Here is a 16791-nt window from a genome sequence, read left to right as displayed (position 1 = left end):
ATTACTATTATAAATAGAGTAATTCGTGTAAAATATTGGTAAGAGATTTTCTATTTTAATTTGTGAATGCTTTGGGTAAAGAATAAGTGCTCGTTTCAGAAAGAAACGGTTTTAGATAACTCGTTTTGTGTATCATTTATTAAAATTAAAATGGTCGCCATCGCCAACTAGCTCGGTATACTGCGTGTTTGTTTGACATTCCCCTCTCTCATGCTTGAAAAAAAAAAAACTAAAAAGAGATTTGTAGAGAACGGAGAAGCATAGAAAATATAGTACATGATTTTTTTTTTCCGGAATGGAATAGAAATACTTGTTAGGAAACAAGTAATTACTATATGAATTTACTAGACTATTAGACATGCCAGGAAATGTGGATTATTGGACTTTCCGAAATGTAATAACATGCAGGAAATAATTTATGGATGTGCGGGAAGTTTTAACCTAAATATGACAAAACTAAAATATAGTATAATGTTTGAGAATTATTTTAACCGTACGAAATAGAGTGTATTTGTTAGGTTATTGTTATTTACACCTCCTTTTGTTAAGTACACCCAGTCCCCCTTTCTACCTCCCAACCACCCATTATACCCTTCTTTCCTTAAAGATGTAAACCCCTTTTGCTTTCTGGAAATTTATTCCAGAATTAAATATACTTATTTTGGAAATATATCTCTAAAACTATAAATTAGAATTATGGAGATACACTTCTAGAATGATATACGTTATTCTAGAAAGAATTTTCCAATAATAACAAAGCATACCTCAATCAAAGTACTTAAGAGTTGTTGAGAATTGAGACTTAAATCTTTGACATAGACTTGGATTGGAAAATGAATGAACATACTTAAAGAAAAAAATCACCATCAAAAGCTCTATTTTACAAATAAGGTGTATAATAGATGAGGTTAGTCATGAACACCTTGAAACATAGTTCCACATGAAGGAAAACATAAAATATTATATGTTATTGATAAAAACACAGTATTATATAATAAATATATGGTGAAGATGGTTTTAAATTAGGGTTTAAAAATAATAAAGATGAAATAAAATTAAGATTTTAAATAGGATTTAAAGAACACCAAGAATTTTGTATATAGATAGAATGACCCTCGCAAATTGCAAATATTAATTTGTTAATAATTAATTGAATCAAGGGTATAACATCATATTGGAATTGAAATATGATAAGATTAAATTAAAATTAACAAATATAGACATAAAATAAGCATTTATCTTGTCAATAATTTTTTTTTTTTATATTTCTTATCAACGATCTTAATTCCTAAGTAATATTTTATTAAAAAAACATATACCTATTCTAAAAGTATATCTCTAGAATTATAAAGTAGAGTTTTAGACATATATTTCTGAAATAGATATATTTAATTCTGAAAATACATTTTCAGAAAGCAAAAGGATTTGAAATAGCAACTACCAGAATGTGAAAATAGTTGGGAATCAGAAATTCAAGAAGCCTTTCCTCACTTCACCTTTTAGGACAAAGAAAATCTTATAAAGGGTATTGATAGACGATGCTATAAAGGACGTGCAAGTTAAGAATACAGAGAATCATATCTCTGGGCATGAGCCAGTAGAGTATGAGACAAGTTCCATTAACTACTTATGAGGAGATGGGAATAAAAGGGAAATAAAAAGTAGATAGGAAAGGAAATAGTTAGCCATTTGAAAATGGAGAATTCAGGTCTATCGAGAACTTGAAAGATTTCTTCAATCCAATAAATATCGGTTTCTTCTTTATTTCTGATCCAATTCTATCAAAATGACTACAAGCCTATTATGTCAATGAACATCTTGCACTCTTGCAGATGAAAATGAATGCAAAAGTATGACAGATTAATGAAATCCAAAATTCAGACAAAGATTAATAGGTTTGTTGGTTAAGCGTCATATGAAACAGATTCACCTCAACTCAAGCAACAAACTCTTGCTTCTACATTTTTTCAAAATTTTGATGCAGAAATCAGAGCATACGCACGTCCCCGACGTGTGTACATGCGGTTAATCCTACAATTGAATCTCATTATGTTTTGCTTGAACTTTAGCCTACCCTCCGGTCCTCCCCGCTCCCGGTACCCGTACCATATTCAGCCAAATAAAACATTATAAAAATAATGAATTCAGCTAAGCATAATAACAAACTGAGGTCCAATTAAATCAAATGCTGATAAGAATGTTTCAATTTTAAAGAGATAATTTGTTACACCAGCCAATATTCGGCTGTTTTTTTTAGAGGCAATGCAAAATGAACAAAATAGCGTTGTAGACCAATGTAGCCTACATTATTTGCCAAAGATACAGCACTTCCTGCATGGCAGAACTAAATGACCGAAAATTAAATCTCCAGAACTTTGAAAGCACACTGCAAAAATTGAATGTATGAAAATGTATAATCACTGTGCAGTGGATTCTCTCAGATATGCAATAAGATCAGCACGTTCCTGAGGCTTCTTAAGACCAGGAAATACCATCTTGGTCCCTGGAATATACTGCACAAGAGCCCAACACAAAATGAGCGTGTCAGTGACATAATGTGGTGGTGGAAAAAGATTTTTCAATGTCACCACCATGCAACACAGTAGTAAACATTAAATCCGATAATGAAAATTATGTAGTGTGCACGTGATTACTATTTACAATTCATTCAGAGACAGGGACAGATCCAAAATATAAATGAGGTTAGAGCCAAAAATTAAATAAACTTTAAACATACAATATCAAGTTCTCAATGCATAGTACAGATATTTTTTAATTTAGATATAATATGTATAATTTAAAAGAATAAATTAAAATTTAAAAATATATTAAAGAAAAAATATCACATTGTCAAAATTAATAAAGATCATGGTATAATACCCTCATCGCAAGATAAAGATTTTATTTTATACGAATCAAAGATACAAGACATTTGGCATGAAGAATTAAATTACTGAAATAAATGTGCGAAACAACTAATAAAATGATTTGATGTGTCAAAATTCTTTGCACATTTATAAATATAAAAATTTTGGGTCAACAATTAGAATTAACTAAAGTAATAATATTTATAAAAAAAAGAAGATAAAAATGCTCAATGTAGACAAACTCATGTGACAGTTTTGAAAGAAGTCCTTACTCTCAAGAGTGAAAACTCAAATTAAATTAACAAATAAGGATTAATATGAATTTTTAAAAGAGATGTTTTTTGAGAGGGAGCCAGGATCCACCCTTGCTCACTTCTCTATCCATCCAGTTCAGATAGAACATTGGTGAAGCATGTCCCAAATTTGGATGATCGGTAATTAATAGCCATTCATACAGATATACTAGTTTTTGTACCTTTTTGGGGTTAAGCAAGTAATCGTATAGTGTCTTTTCTTCCCAAGTAACAGCCATGTTCTTGTTAGCTGAAGAGTAAGAATAACCGGGAGTAGTGCCTGATTGCCTTCCAAACAAACCATTCAGATTGGGTCCTGAGATTGTCAAAAGGGCAAATATTAGAATACATAACATTTTTTTAAAGAGGGTGATAGAAGCAACAGAAAAATAATTATAAAACTGGTACAATAGATTGTCATCGGATGAGTGCTAACCAATATTATCAGACAAGGAAGCAATGTATAAATTAGTGATCAATATTTGTTTATTGAACACACTTCGCACAAAAACAAGAGAAAACCTCAATACAATGAAAACATATAATAACATAAAAAAGTTCAATCTTAAATGTCTCAATGTCTTGTTTTAACAGCAACTAAATTCTTACATTGATAAGATTTTCTCACTCTAAAGAAGAACAAGACAAAAACAACAGGAAGATTCAGCTTCAATTCAATTACTAAGTTTCAGACATAGGTATCTCCCTCAGATTTCTACATTAACAAGTGGGTATTATAGATGCAGTCCATCCAAATCCACTAAATCCTTAAATCCACAAGCACTCAATCTTAAGCTTTAACTAGACCTGAATAAATACTTTTAATTGATGATCCAATGGGATTACCAACGAGCACTCAAGTTTCAAGCGCGGATTGCTTTTGCACGGCTTCAGGCAACTCATCCACACTTAAACCAAATTATGTCACGAAGGCAATTGGCAGAATCAAACCGAATATTAACATAAACAACTAATAAATAACATTTAGACATATCATTCATACGGAATACAGAATCTGCGCACGAACAAGGCACAATAAGAATTAGAAATTCCAGCACAAACTACATAGCATATGAAAATAGACAAGAAATAAATGAACACCGTGATTTCTAGATCTACGCCTTATTACGCTTAGATTGAACAATAAAGATAGAGATAGAAATAATAATCGTAGGAATAATGAAAAATGAACCATCTATATGAAAAGTGCATTGGTGGAGGCGAGAACTGACCTTGCTTGTGACCGGCACCTTTTTCGACGGTGTGACACTGAGCACACTTGGTCCTGAAGATTTTGTCACCGGATTTGACATCGCCGGGAGGTGCCTGATCGAACGACGCCATTCGCAGACAAAGGCGAAAAGGATTGAGAGTGAAAGGAAGGAAGAAAGGACTATTCAGAACACATTCATATTTATATACTTTTCACTTTTGAGAATAACAATGAAATTGGAACGCGTTTGCCACGGGCCTCCAAAGCCAGCCCTAACTTTTTGAGTTGACGTTGGACCGTTTGGGGCACTCCCTTATGTGATTTGCCTCTGCCTAATATTCAAAAGCCAATCAACTTGTCTTTAATTAAACCTGCTCCAATAGAGCTCAAAGAATATTACATATCAACTTGTCTTCATTTCAATTTATTCAAGTCCATGTAGTGGTAAGAATTTCAATAATTTATATAAGATTCTAGGTTTAAATTTCATTTCATTGTTTTTTTTTTAAAAATTATTTCATTATTATTATACACCTGGCGAAATAGACACTATGTCCTAACTATTATGTGTTTAACTATTTTTTCATGTTTTTTTAAATGAAAGTTAGTAGGTGGTTTGTGAAGGTAATTTCATGAACAAAATAGTAACTTATTATAGAAAAAAAAAGTATACAAATGTGTACAGCAAAATATTATATTATCTTTATATATAATTATAGATTAAAAAAGTTTCTCGATTTGAGCATAGTTCAAATCCCTCCCCACTTTTTTTTCTGGGCAAAAGAATTCTTTTAATCAATTTATATTAAGGTTGTACGTATTTTAATTCAAGTAAAGAGATGTAATAAAAAGTGAGAAAATAATACTCTTTTCATTTCTTGTCAGTTGACCTAAGAATAGCACAAATTATCTATTTATGTTTAGTCTAACAGTGAAATATATATATATATATATATACATATATATATATATATATTCTTTATATATATAAAAGGATAAGGGTGAGATATTTTTGACATATAAAAGGAGATGATGGGAATAGTTTTGGAAAAAAAATCAAATTTATGAAAAACACATTAATTCAAGAAAAACATGTTTCATTACGTTAATTGTTATCATTACATGATATAAATTCATTATTTTTGCATCATATTGCACGTTACATAATACAAATATGATTTTGACTTTAATGACCTATGAATGCAAAATGGTCATTCCCTTTATTTTTCTTTTGGATAATCGATCCTTTGTACATGCACAGTGTGGGTTCGCGGGGAAAGAAGATATTGGAGCGACACTATGCGAAAATGCTTATTTAAATAAAATGTAACCAATAATGAAGTTTTAAATAAAAATGTTACCAGCTTCTTCATATCTGAAGCATAAGGATGGATTGTTGTTCCATATCGAATATGTCAAGAACTAACTTGGAGTGTAATGCACATACAACTTTCTTAAAGCTCTTTGACCAAGTAATTTGAAGACCGTGGTATAAGTCTTGTAACTTTGCATTCAAATTAATTGAAGTGCCACATGAACTTGAATATCCCACGATCCATTGCGAGCACGGTAATAAATACAAAATAAATTATATTGTTCCCATTTCAGACAGTAAACAAATTAAAATTATACAGGGACATAGCGGTAACAATCTTGTTACAATTATCACAATAGAAACTTCGTCCAACAATATGTACTTTCTTTGAACATTTGCCACGTGATTAATAATACCAACACTTATCAATATCGATCTCAATAGTTTTAGCAAGCACAATATAATTACAAATTTGAATATATATTAAAATACATTTCATATCCAACAAATAATTAATTGATAAAAAGATTAGAAAGAAAAATAAAATAAAATGTTGCATACCTCAATAACTTCAATAACATCTGAAATAATGAATCTTTCTATTTGAAGAAAATCATCATCGGAAGAAATAGCGGACTGACTACTGATCAGACACATGACTCACTACATGAGTCAGAGAAGGATTTCCACTTTCCAACCTATTAAAAATATTAAAATTATAATTGTAGTTCTCCGTAAAAAAATTACCTCTTTATTAGTTATTATTAAGACAACTACAGGTCCCTAAAGAGTTAAAAGTTGATATGGGTTTATAGCCATTGTACTTTTTTTTCGCTGAAAAGGAGGCAAAGCCCAGAATAGCCATTATACTTATAAAACAACAGAAGCCTTTTTCCACGAATCTTTAGTGGGTGATAATATTGGAGTTTCTTGAAAATATAGTAATTTGCTTACACTTGAAAATATTTGTGTGCTTTTATTCTGGTATATGAGACGATGCATTAAACTTCATAAAGTCAAGGGCTTTTGATAAACTCCATTATATCTGATTAGCTGAAAGACAGACACGACATGTCCTATTTTTTTAAAAAAATAATAAGAATTAAATTTAATATACTATAATAGTATCTCATTATACATTTTTATATATATGTTAGTTTTAGGTTGTTGTTGTTTTTTTAAAGGATTTTAGGTTATTGTTATTGATAACCAATATAGATAAAAATGAAAAGAAATAGTGTCTCCCCAGGTGACCGCTTGATTTGAGTGTCCATTTTTTGTTTTTATTTTTTATTTTATAAAAATAATTTTCATTTCCAAATTTGTAAGATTTAAAAAACATACATAAAAAATAAAATACTCTAATGCATCACTGTATTTTGACTTCTTCAGAAAATACTAAAAATACTAATTTGTAGTTTTCAATTTTAAACATGTTTTATAATTTCTAAATTTTAAGCGAACGTATTTTTACTTTTATTTTTTATTTTCTTTAAAGATGAAAACCAAAAACACTCAAAGCAAGGGACACCTAACGTTGCTAGCTATGAGCGAAAATCTATGTCCAATCCCATCTTACCCATTGCTCATTACATTTGATAATAGTCTGAAATATATAATATATAATATATAATCGCTTCACCTACCCTCCTCCCCCGTCAAAACATAGAAGCACGGTATAAAACTAAAGGAATGTCAAAGTAAGAAATTCATCATCTTCATCTTGCAGTGGTGGTCATTCTTGGTTTATCTAATACCAGATTCAAGGTTTGGAAAAGGCTGGCTTGCGAAGGCCAGGTATCTGCAAAAGAATTTTATCAACAATCATACGAACCAAATACTAAGTGGTGTAATAATCAAATTAAATCTAAAATATCTATTTAAAGGTAAAGCACATGGTACAGTGAGGACAGTTGTAAAGATATCAGCAAGAGAAATACCTCAATTCCATGAGGGCCTATTCGGTTACGAGAAATGAAGTTAACAATCAGAGTTGCAAATTCATCAGGTACATCTTCCTAAAAATATTAGGGTAGAAATTGTTAGATTACAAATTAGAGAGGAAAACCAGAAACAACATTAAGGGCGGCAATAGGAGTAGGCCCTTCCATAATATCTGGTAGCCATACTTGAAGAAGAAATTGGGCGGATTTAGTGACCGAGCCACAAAATAGCAAGAGGGCAAACAAAGTAACAAAAAAAATAGTAACTTCATTTTTATAATGAATGCAGAAAGAGACATGGCTAGTACAAACCTGAATAGCATGCCCTGTATGCCTTACAACTACCATTTGAAACTTCCCTTGCATTTGACCAATTGTGAGAGACCTGTTACAAGAATAGTTCCAAGAAAATATCAGAACAATTGAACAATTCCATTTTCTCACAACCTTGAGAGAGAAACAAAATAACACAACATACAGTGCTATTTATGCTTGAATTATTCCTATAAAAAGTTCATATTAGTATCCCAATCATATATTACCACCTTCATATTAAAATTGCACAAATTCTTATTCACCTAAAATACATAAACTTACAATCTACATTTTGGTGCATACCAGGATGATCCTGAGGGTGACCTCAATTTAAATTCAACAAAGAACATAGATTGCTTATTGCCATGAGTTTTAATATGAATTCATGATTTTGCTAATAAATGCTTCCTACATATTGTAACAGAGGAACAGAAAGAAAAAGAAGAATCAGATTGTGGGACAAATTTTCTGATGATGCTAGTGCATGACAATTAATATACTGAGAAATACTCAATCCATGTTCCTTCATTGATCTATTCCAAGGAGAGAGAAAAATCTTGAAAGAATTTTAGACAGCTATCATTTACCAGAATACCAGATTATGCATTAGAGTTATAGATATTAATGAAACAACAACAACAAAAGTCGTATCCCACTAAGTGGGGTCGACTACTTGGATCACACAACACGTTTGGCTCGGTTAAAGACCAAATTTTCAGAGATATTATTCACCATCAGATCTCTCTTAACAACTTCCTCCAATGTTCTTCTTCGTCTCTCTCTACCCCCTTTCAAAGGACTAACAAGCATGCAATCTCCTCTCCTCACTGTGCTTCCAATGTCTTATGTACGTGTCCACACATATCTCCTCTTATACCTATCGTATCCTTTCTTGTGTGACCACTCACCACACATCTAACTTGGCATTCTTGTTCATGCTACTCCCACCTTTTCCTTATTGTCTCTTAAAAGTATAATCAGATGTATAGCTATTAATGAAACCAACTCAAAAATTGAACTAATCTCTGATAACAATCTCCTATGCTACTTGGACCATATAGTTATCAACACTCTGTTTGGTGATAATATATAAAGTCAGAATAAAATTTGCATCAAACTGTTTTAAATTCTATTCTAACTATTGAAATTAGCAAACTACAAGGGAAGTTTTCACTGAAAACCAACAAATAAAATTTATGGTTCCACCAAAAATTAAAATAATTCGAAGGAAGTGACCTGTCCAATCTATCTGTTCCGGCTAATAACAACAGTTTTGGCACAGGACATGACAAAAATTTATCTGAGAGGCCTTCATACCTGTAAGCAAAAATATATACGGTTCAATGGGATGTTAAAGATACCATAAAAGTTTTTTCAATTGATGACAAATTTAGCCTAGTTCTCTCTGTTTAGAATCAAGTAATCATGTTTTGCATTACAAGGAAGTATATCAACATACAATTATTAAACCAAAAAAAAATTGTGGAAAGAAAGAGCCAATAGTCAGTGTTTTATGTGATTGTCTCTGTATAAAGACCCATAGCCAAAAATCCATATACATGCAATGTGAGGCAATTATCCAAAAGAATCACAAGTGAAGCCCCAAACAGTCTACCTCTTACTTAGAACACATATAGAAAGCCATTGGTTTCATAGCAACGAGCATTAAAAAACTAAGATAAAGACATACCAGCCTTTCCAATATTGTTCAGTCTTTTCCAGCTCAGTTCGGTAAAGATAACTGCAACATCAAATCAACACCATGTCAATCAAACATAAAACTAAAACTAAAAGTCTATGTAACCGGCTTGTTTAGAAAGGATAAAGGAACATTACATTTTGAATTATTCTACCGATGTTATGAAAGGCTAAGAGAGAGGTACTAACCATTTCTTTGAATGGTCATACTTTAATGTGGCAGGGATTGATACACGAGCAGAATCAATATTTCTTAAAGAGCCACCCCTGACACTCCATTCAATCTGCAAAGGAAGCAATTTCAACTCAAGTCAAAATTCACCAGAATAAATGAAACAACAATGAAGCATCACTTAAACCTAGAGCAACAAGAGCATATTATGAAACATTACATTACGTAGGAACGTACGTTAATATAGCCATATGACATGCAATAAATGCCTCCTCAACAAATTCTCAATTGATGTTTTTGACCTTATCGTATGCCATTGGCCGGTGCATGGCAGAGATAGATCAAATAAAATAAAATAAAGCAAAAACACTTGGCATGTACTAATGCAATAGTGTTAGTAAATTGAAGCTACATTGTAACAGCAAATTGTACTCATTCTCTGTTTCTATATACTTTTTCTTCTCTAGTTCAAGACCTTCCACAAATGAACACTTTTGGTGTTCTTGGTTCTTGCCTCCTGGCACATGGCTCCTCCACGATGCACCTTGTGCATTAACTAGTAACTATCTTGCCATGAAGCTGGTAAATTAGTTCTCACTTCCCAGTTAAAAAATTGACAATTTACAGCAATCTGGCCTCTTTTATCATTAAAAAGTAATTATTATATTAAAATTTTGTTAAGACCTTTAAACAAAAAAAATTCAAAGTTCCAAAAATCAATTTCCGGGACACTTCTAAAACAGGGCCAAATATTCAATAGGAATGCTAAAAAAACTAGTTTTAAAAAAATAACTATAACTATAACTAGTTTTATATAACTAGTTATATAAAAGTAGTTATAAAACTATAACCAATTTTATAGTTGAGAGTATTTCAAATAACATATTTTTATTTAATATAGTTATAGTTTTATAACTATAACTAGTTTTATAGAAATGGTTATTTCAAATAGCTTATTTATTCATCCATAACTTGTTATATAATTGGTTATATAACTAGTTTATTCATTACTAGTTATATACCTATATTTTGAAAACAATAACTAGTTATATCAAATTATACCCATATTTTAAAAACTAGTTATAGTTATAATATCCACTTATAATCTAGTTATTTATTAGGCATAGTTATGGTTATGTAAATACCCAAATCATGAACACCCTTAATATTCAAGAAGTGTATAATAAATTAGGATTATGATGACAAACAAAAAGAAATATTTAAAGAATGTTTTAATAAATGACGATAAAGGCAAAGAAAATAAATAAGATCCAAACCGGAAACAGTTGTCTCGACCAAGTAACACAAAACTTGAAATGCAAATGAAAGAAGGTATAGAGGCTAGAGCCAGAGCTTACAGCTTTTTCAATGCTTGAAAAATGTTGCATCCTGCTTGATAGGATTTTCTGCATATGAATTAGTGAAGCCATTGCTGTTCCCTGAAATTCTTGACACAATTAAGTCTTTGCCAATGATGAATAATTAATCAGGGACAGCAATATGGAAACTAACTATAGAAACCAACCTCTACAACATCCACAACAACCAACCCCGCCAAGGCAGACAATGATCTCCTTGCAGCAACATGCACAGCAATTGATCCTCCCATGCTTTGATGATGAAGCAATTTTTTACCGATGATAGTTAATAATATTATACAGCTAAGTTAAATATAATTTATATAAGTGAAAATCTAGTCAAGTTAGGTACACCAAATCCATAGGAATAAAATTCATCCAAGAAAATATAAGTGAGAAATACAGGACAAAACCTGGTGCAAACACAGACAAAATAGAAAAAGAAACACGAATATCTGCAAGAGTAAATGCAGATGTGAAATCAAGGCAGTCATACCTTACAGTTATACAAAATATGCTTGCATTGAACTGAAGCTCACCAATCACATACAATGAAATCAAAACATTTGCACAGTCACGCCTTACAGTTTTACAGCAAATGCATTATGCTTATGCGTTATGAAGCACGATGCATGATGATTGAAGGATGATAGCTCTAGTCAAATGCAGCAAAGCTGTGGTGAAGAGGCAGGTAACAATATTAGGGAAAAACTGTTTTACCCTTTGACTAATGGCTTTTTGTATCATAGAGTATAAGATTCTTCTTTTCTCAACTTAGTTATAGCATATTTCTTGGTGTTTTAGAGCTTAAAAGCTACTTTAAAGTTAAAGTTATAGCTGTTAGGTAATTCTATAATTTTTTAAGCTTAAAAGTTACTTTTAAGTTAAAATTTCCTGGATAATGTATTCTAGGATGTTTGGATTTCAAATAAAGAAAGAAATGGAGAAGTAAAAACCAAAAGCTCCTTAAACTAACTTCTTTAAAAGGCTCTTATTTTTCAAAGATTTTGGTTTTCCAATTGATGTGTTTCAAACTCAGTTTGAAGAGTAAAATCAGTTTCATGACATATTCGGTTACCCTCAAATGTACATTTACACATTAAATTTTTGCCTGGAAACTTGGTTTTGTAGAAGCAAGACTTTGGTTGCTTTTGCAAACTTTAATCCAAACATGCACTTCTTCATTAAAAAATAAAAGTGCTTTTTGAAAGCTCCTTAATTTACAATTTTGTTTGGCCCAACTTCTCCTATTAAGAAAAAGAGAAGACCAAAATAAGTTGGGTGAAACACTACCATAATCCATTCTATTAATTATTGTCAATCCCCAAACTTTAAACACCAAAAACCAAATTATATTTCCGACAGTTAAATTTCACATTGTAAATTAAACAATTGTCTTAACACACACACACAAGCAACCTGGCATTGATGACACATGCCTTTAAACATGACTGACTCTACACAGTACACGACATAAAATATAACTAAAACTTAAAAGACCCAGAACTTTCTCCCCCTTAAATTATAAGGAAAAAATACTTCAAACTTTTAAAAGGTTAACAAGAGTTGAATCATATCATCATCTAATGAAGGCACTGATAGAAGAATCAAATCAAGTTGACTTATATAGATATATTTAAATATATTTTTCAGCACATTTAATCTGGAAAAAATGCAAGGTTACTTCAAGAGACTAAAATGTTTAACAAAGATAAAAGAGTCAATAAAGTGAAAATTATTAATTGATCCCTATGACAATTGTCTTCATATATGAAAACCCCAAAATGCTATGCAATAACAGAAATTCAAGAAATTGATTCAAGAAACAGAATCACCTGTGACCAACAAGAATGATGGCTGGAGGAGAGTCGCTATATAATTCCTTTATAACAGCCAATACATCATTGCACATAGTCTGCACAAGAAGATTATCACCTTTACAAGCACATGAGGAGTATATTCAGTTTAGTTCATTTACTACTTTTTACCTCAACAGATAAGTCAAGATCATCTTCTGTCAATGATTTCCCATGACCTCTCAAGTCCATTGCAACTACCCTAGCTTTCTCCTTAATTTTACTTGCTGAGACAGCAAAAGAAAGCCTGTAATGAAAATGAAATATAATGTGAAGGCTTTCATCAGGTTGCAAACTGAAATAATTATTCATAACAAAATGTTGACCGATGACATGTTACTGAATTCATGTGTTCTAACATTGAGAGACTTTAGGCATAACAACAACAACTAAGCCTTTTTTCCCATTAGGTGGGCTCTGCTACATGAATCGTACAACATATATTTGTCCTGTAAGTGTAAAAGATAGACCACTAACTTCAAAATCCCTATTAATGGTTTGACCTAGAATTTCTTCAGTCTCCCTCTACCTTGAGCAATTGGACTATATTCTATTTGATTAGCCTTTCTTACTTACTGGAGCTTCTAGAGGTCTTTTCCACACATGCTTGAACTATCTAAGATGGGACACTACCCTTTTCTACAATGGAGTCCACCCCCACTTTTTTCTCTAATAATTGTATTCCTAATTCTATCTTGTCTTGTGGCTCACTCATCCATTGTAGCATTCTCAATTCTGCAACATTAAGCTTACTTTCTTGTTGCCTCTTTACCACCCAACACTCAGTCTCATATAGCTTGCAGGTCTTCTGACTGTGCAGTAAAATTTTACTGTGAGACTTTATGCATAAAAAAGAGAAACATTTTGAGTAGATATGATACTAATTTACGTGAGCACACTAACATTTACATATACCCCTTACAAGAAATAGAAAATAAGAAGGAAGAGACCACAACTTCAGTAATAAAGTTCTTGGTTCAGTTACTTTCCTTTTCAGATCAAGCATGGAGTTTCAATGCTCTAATACCATGTCCTGAGCCAACTATCCCTAAAGGCTAACGCTGAAGCATACTGCAGTCCATTGAACGAAACTTAGATAATGTATTCTAAGAACTGTTTTCCTTTAGGATCAAGAAATTTTAAATATTAACCAAAAATTTTAACACACTCCACTGCCAACGGTTTCAAGTGGGAATTACTTTATTTGGAGGTAGGTGACATCGACAATAATCCATTCCAAGAATAATTTCATGGACCATGAATTATAAACTAAAAATTAAGAGATCCATTAGCACCAATCGTACCCAGAATAACCACCACCGTGTAAACAGAATACAACGGGACCCTCAGTTCCTGCCGTGTAAACATGAAAAACCTAAATAAATGGAAGGAAAAATAATTGTTAGAGGAAGATTTATATCTAAACGGGTGAAAAAACAGTGACAGTTTTGATTTTGCAGACTAACATCGTTCGATTCGGGAATTGCAACATCGTCTTCTTTGTCAAAATACACGGACCAATCTAAAGGTGCATATTTTTCTGAAGAGCTCCTACAAAAAAAAAAAAAGCGATCGTTTACATGCAGATGCAGATAACGAACGTGAAAAGAAGATCGTAGAAGCTTACTTAGTTGGCGGGCGCTGAGGAACGGAAGCGAAAGCAGAGGCTGAGGCGGGTTGAGTTTGCTGTTGTAAATGCTCGTCGGTGATGATATCTTCCGGAAGCGAAGCCATGTGTGAAGAAGAATCCATGGCGCTTTCTCTCTCTCTCTCTCGATCTCGAAACTCCAAACTCCAAACACTTGCAGCAACCTTTACTTCTTCTAGTGTCAAACATTTTTTATTTTTATTTTATTTTATGCCCCAAGATCTTTACATGTTAGATATTGCAACAACATTCCTAGGAATATATTGTTTGCTCAAACCTTGTAAGATTAATGTGGGTGATAAATAAATTATCTAATCAACTACTAGTTAAACTTTAGATGTTGATCCACGCAACATATTAATTTGAATAACAAAGAAAGATTAAATAAATAACTTTAATTTTTTATAAAAAAATATTATAAAGATTATAATTGTTTTTTAAAAAACTTGAACTTCTTTTAGTCATAGTCATGGATCCCATACTGTCGCACCACCAAACGACGCTTAGAACTGACCCTACTTATTTCTCTCGTATTTTATCGTGTCAAAAAACCCATAGAAATTCGTCTCGTGAATTAAAATTATAAGTATTACAAATAAATTATATAAAATTTATCTTAATTTTTTTACATACATATTAGATCTTTTTTAATACAATTTGCATATCGAGGACTACTAGTTTTTTAGCTGGGCGATACACGGAGTAACCAAGTATTTGAGAATTTTATCTACTTAAAAATTAATTCCTGACGCTAAATTGTGAGATAGTTGCTAATCTTTTCCCTCTTGGCTAATTCTTCATTCTCCACCTCACTTGCAATGAAGTGGTCATGGATCAATACATCATTATATTGGGCATCAATTTGAATTTCAAATCCAAATAGTATCGTGGCGGTTAAATTAGTTGGTATTTGGTATAAACATAATCAGGTTAATTAATTTTTCCTTTGTTTGTTTTAATCATGTGTTGGCGTTTTGTGAGCCATGAACAACTATGTTTTGCAAATAGGTTGAGAATCGCACCAAATTGAACATGTTAAAAGTAATTTTCGGTCACCGACGCCAACACTATTTCAAGTCTCTTTGGATCGCAATTTGGAAAATGATAATTTTTTTTGCCTTCCCCTCTAGTTTTTGTTCAATAATTTTTCAAAAAACATAAATAACTTGTGTTTGGATAGAAAATTTCAAAAATTCAGAAAATTTGAATTTGAATTGCTATCAATTAAATTTCTTTCATTTCATAAATATTTTATTTGGATGAAATAGTTTAATTTTTCTAAATTTTAAATTTTTTGTTTGAAGGAACAATTCAAATTTTATCACATAGGAGATTTAATTTTTAAATATATATTTAAAAAGTTAAAGTTTAAATATTAATTTTTTTTACAACAATATTAAAATTTAGTTAATAATTAAAAAATAAATTTAAAATATTTAATAATTTAAAAAGACAAATATTAATAATCACACCTTGTAGTAATATGAGGTCTCTTTTTCTTGATTAATCAAATTATTTTGGTTAAAAAAGACAAATATTAATTTTTCAATTTTTAAAAAAATAGCTCTAAGACCAATAATTCCATCTCAGAACTCAAAATTTCATACACAAGAATCTAAGCAACAAAATATCAATATTGATTATCGATAATGAATCTACAAAATTTTTTTAACAAAAAGTATTGTTTAACACAAATAACAAATCTATAAGTTTAGTGAAAAAAATAACGAGAAAAATCAAAGATTGATGACAAAAGAATCAATGAGAAAGTCAAAGAATTTGATGAGGTCACCAGAATGTCATCAAAGAAAATTCGATAGCATTGTAATTGTTCTAGTGAGGGGTTTGGATGGTAGTCGAAGTCTCTCCATCATGAGATGGTTGGAGTCAGATCCATTGTCGAAAGAGTCAGGTTGGAGAGTTCCAGTAGCTAAGGAGGTTCTCGTGTTGAAGCAAAAAAGAATTTTAAATTCTTTTATTTTTCAAAAAAATTGAATTTTTGTGTTTTAAGTTAACTAAAATACCTTATTAAAATGTTTGAATTTTAAATGCTTTCTAAATGTCTAGTCCAAACAGAGAAATTAAGAGTGTGCTTTGATAGATAATTTTAATG

The 16791-nt window shown here is 31.2% G+C and overlaps 2 protein-coding genes across 2 annotated transcripts; both read right to left on the bottom strand.

Annotated features, from left to right (window-relative positions):
• Positions 1 to 2193: 2193 nt before the first annotated feature.
• LOC100499929 (uncharacterized) lies at positions 2194 to 4563 on the bottom strand. Its single transcript, NM_001251212.1, is given in 3 exon segments — positions 2194 to 2513; positions 3343 to 3476; positions 4393 to 4563. Coding segments are annotated over 3 exon segments (342 nt in total). The 5' UTR covers positions 4505 to 4563; the 3' UTR covers positions 2194 to 2417.
• A 2684-nt stretch (positions 4564 to 7247) lies between these two features.
• LOC100797966 (protein phosphatase methylesterase 1) lies at positions 7248 to 14973 on the bottom strand. The gene is made up of 13 exons (XM_003537921.5): positions 14658 to 14973; positions 14497 to 14581; positions 14335 to 14405; positions 13163 to 13277; positions 13010 to 13089; positions 11342 to 11426; positions 11175 to 11255; positions 9834 to 9928; positions 9637 to 9687; positions 9183 to 9263; positions 7944 to 8016; positions 7629 to 7706; positions 7248 to 7489 (listed from the first exon to the last, which is right to left on the bottom strand). The coding sequence occupies exons 1-13, from the start codon at positions 14780 to 14782 to the stop codon at positions 7451 to 7453; spliced, it is 1059 nt and encodes a 352-aa protein (XP_003537969.1). The 5' UTR covers positions 14783 to 14973; the 3' UTR covers positions 7248 to 7450.
• Positions 14974 to 16791: the final 1818 nt, after the last annotated feature.

This window comes from Glycine max, chromosome 11, assembly GCF_000004515.6.
Source record: "Glycine max cultivar Williams 82 chromosome 11, Glycine_max_v4.0, whole genome shotgun sequence".
NCBI lineage: Eukaryota > Viridiplantae > Streptophyta > Magnoliopsida > Fabales > Fabaceae > Glycine > Glycine max.
The sequence above is the reverse complement of the archived record's forward strand: the minus strand, read 5'-3'. Positions and strand labels throughout refer to the sequence as shown.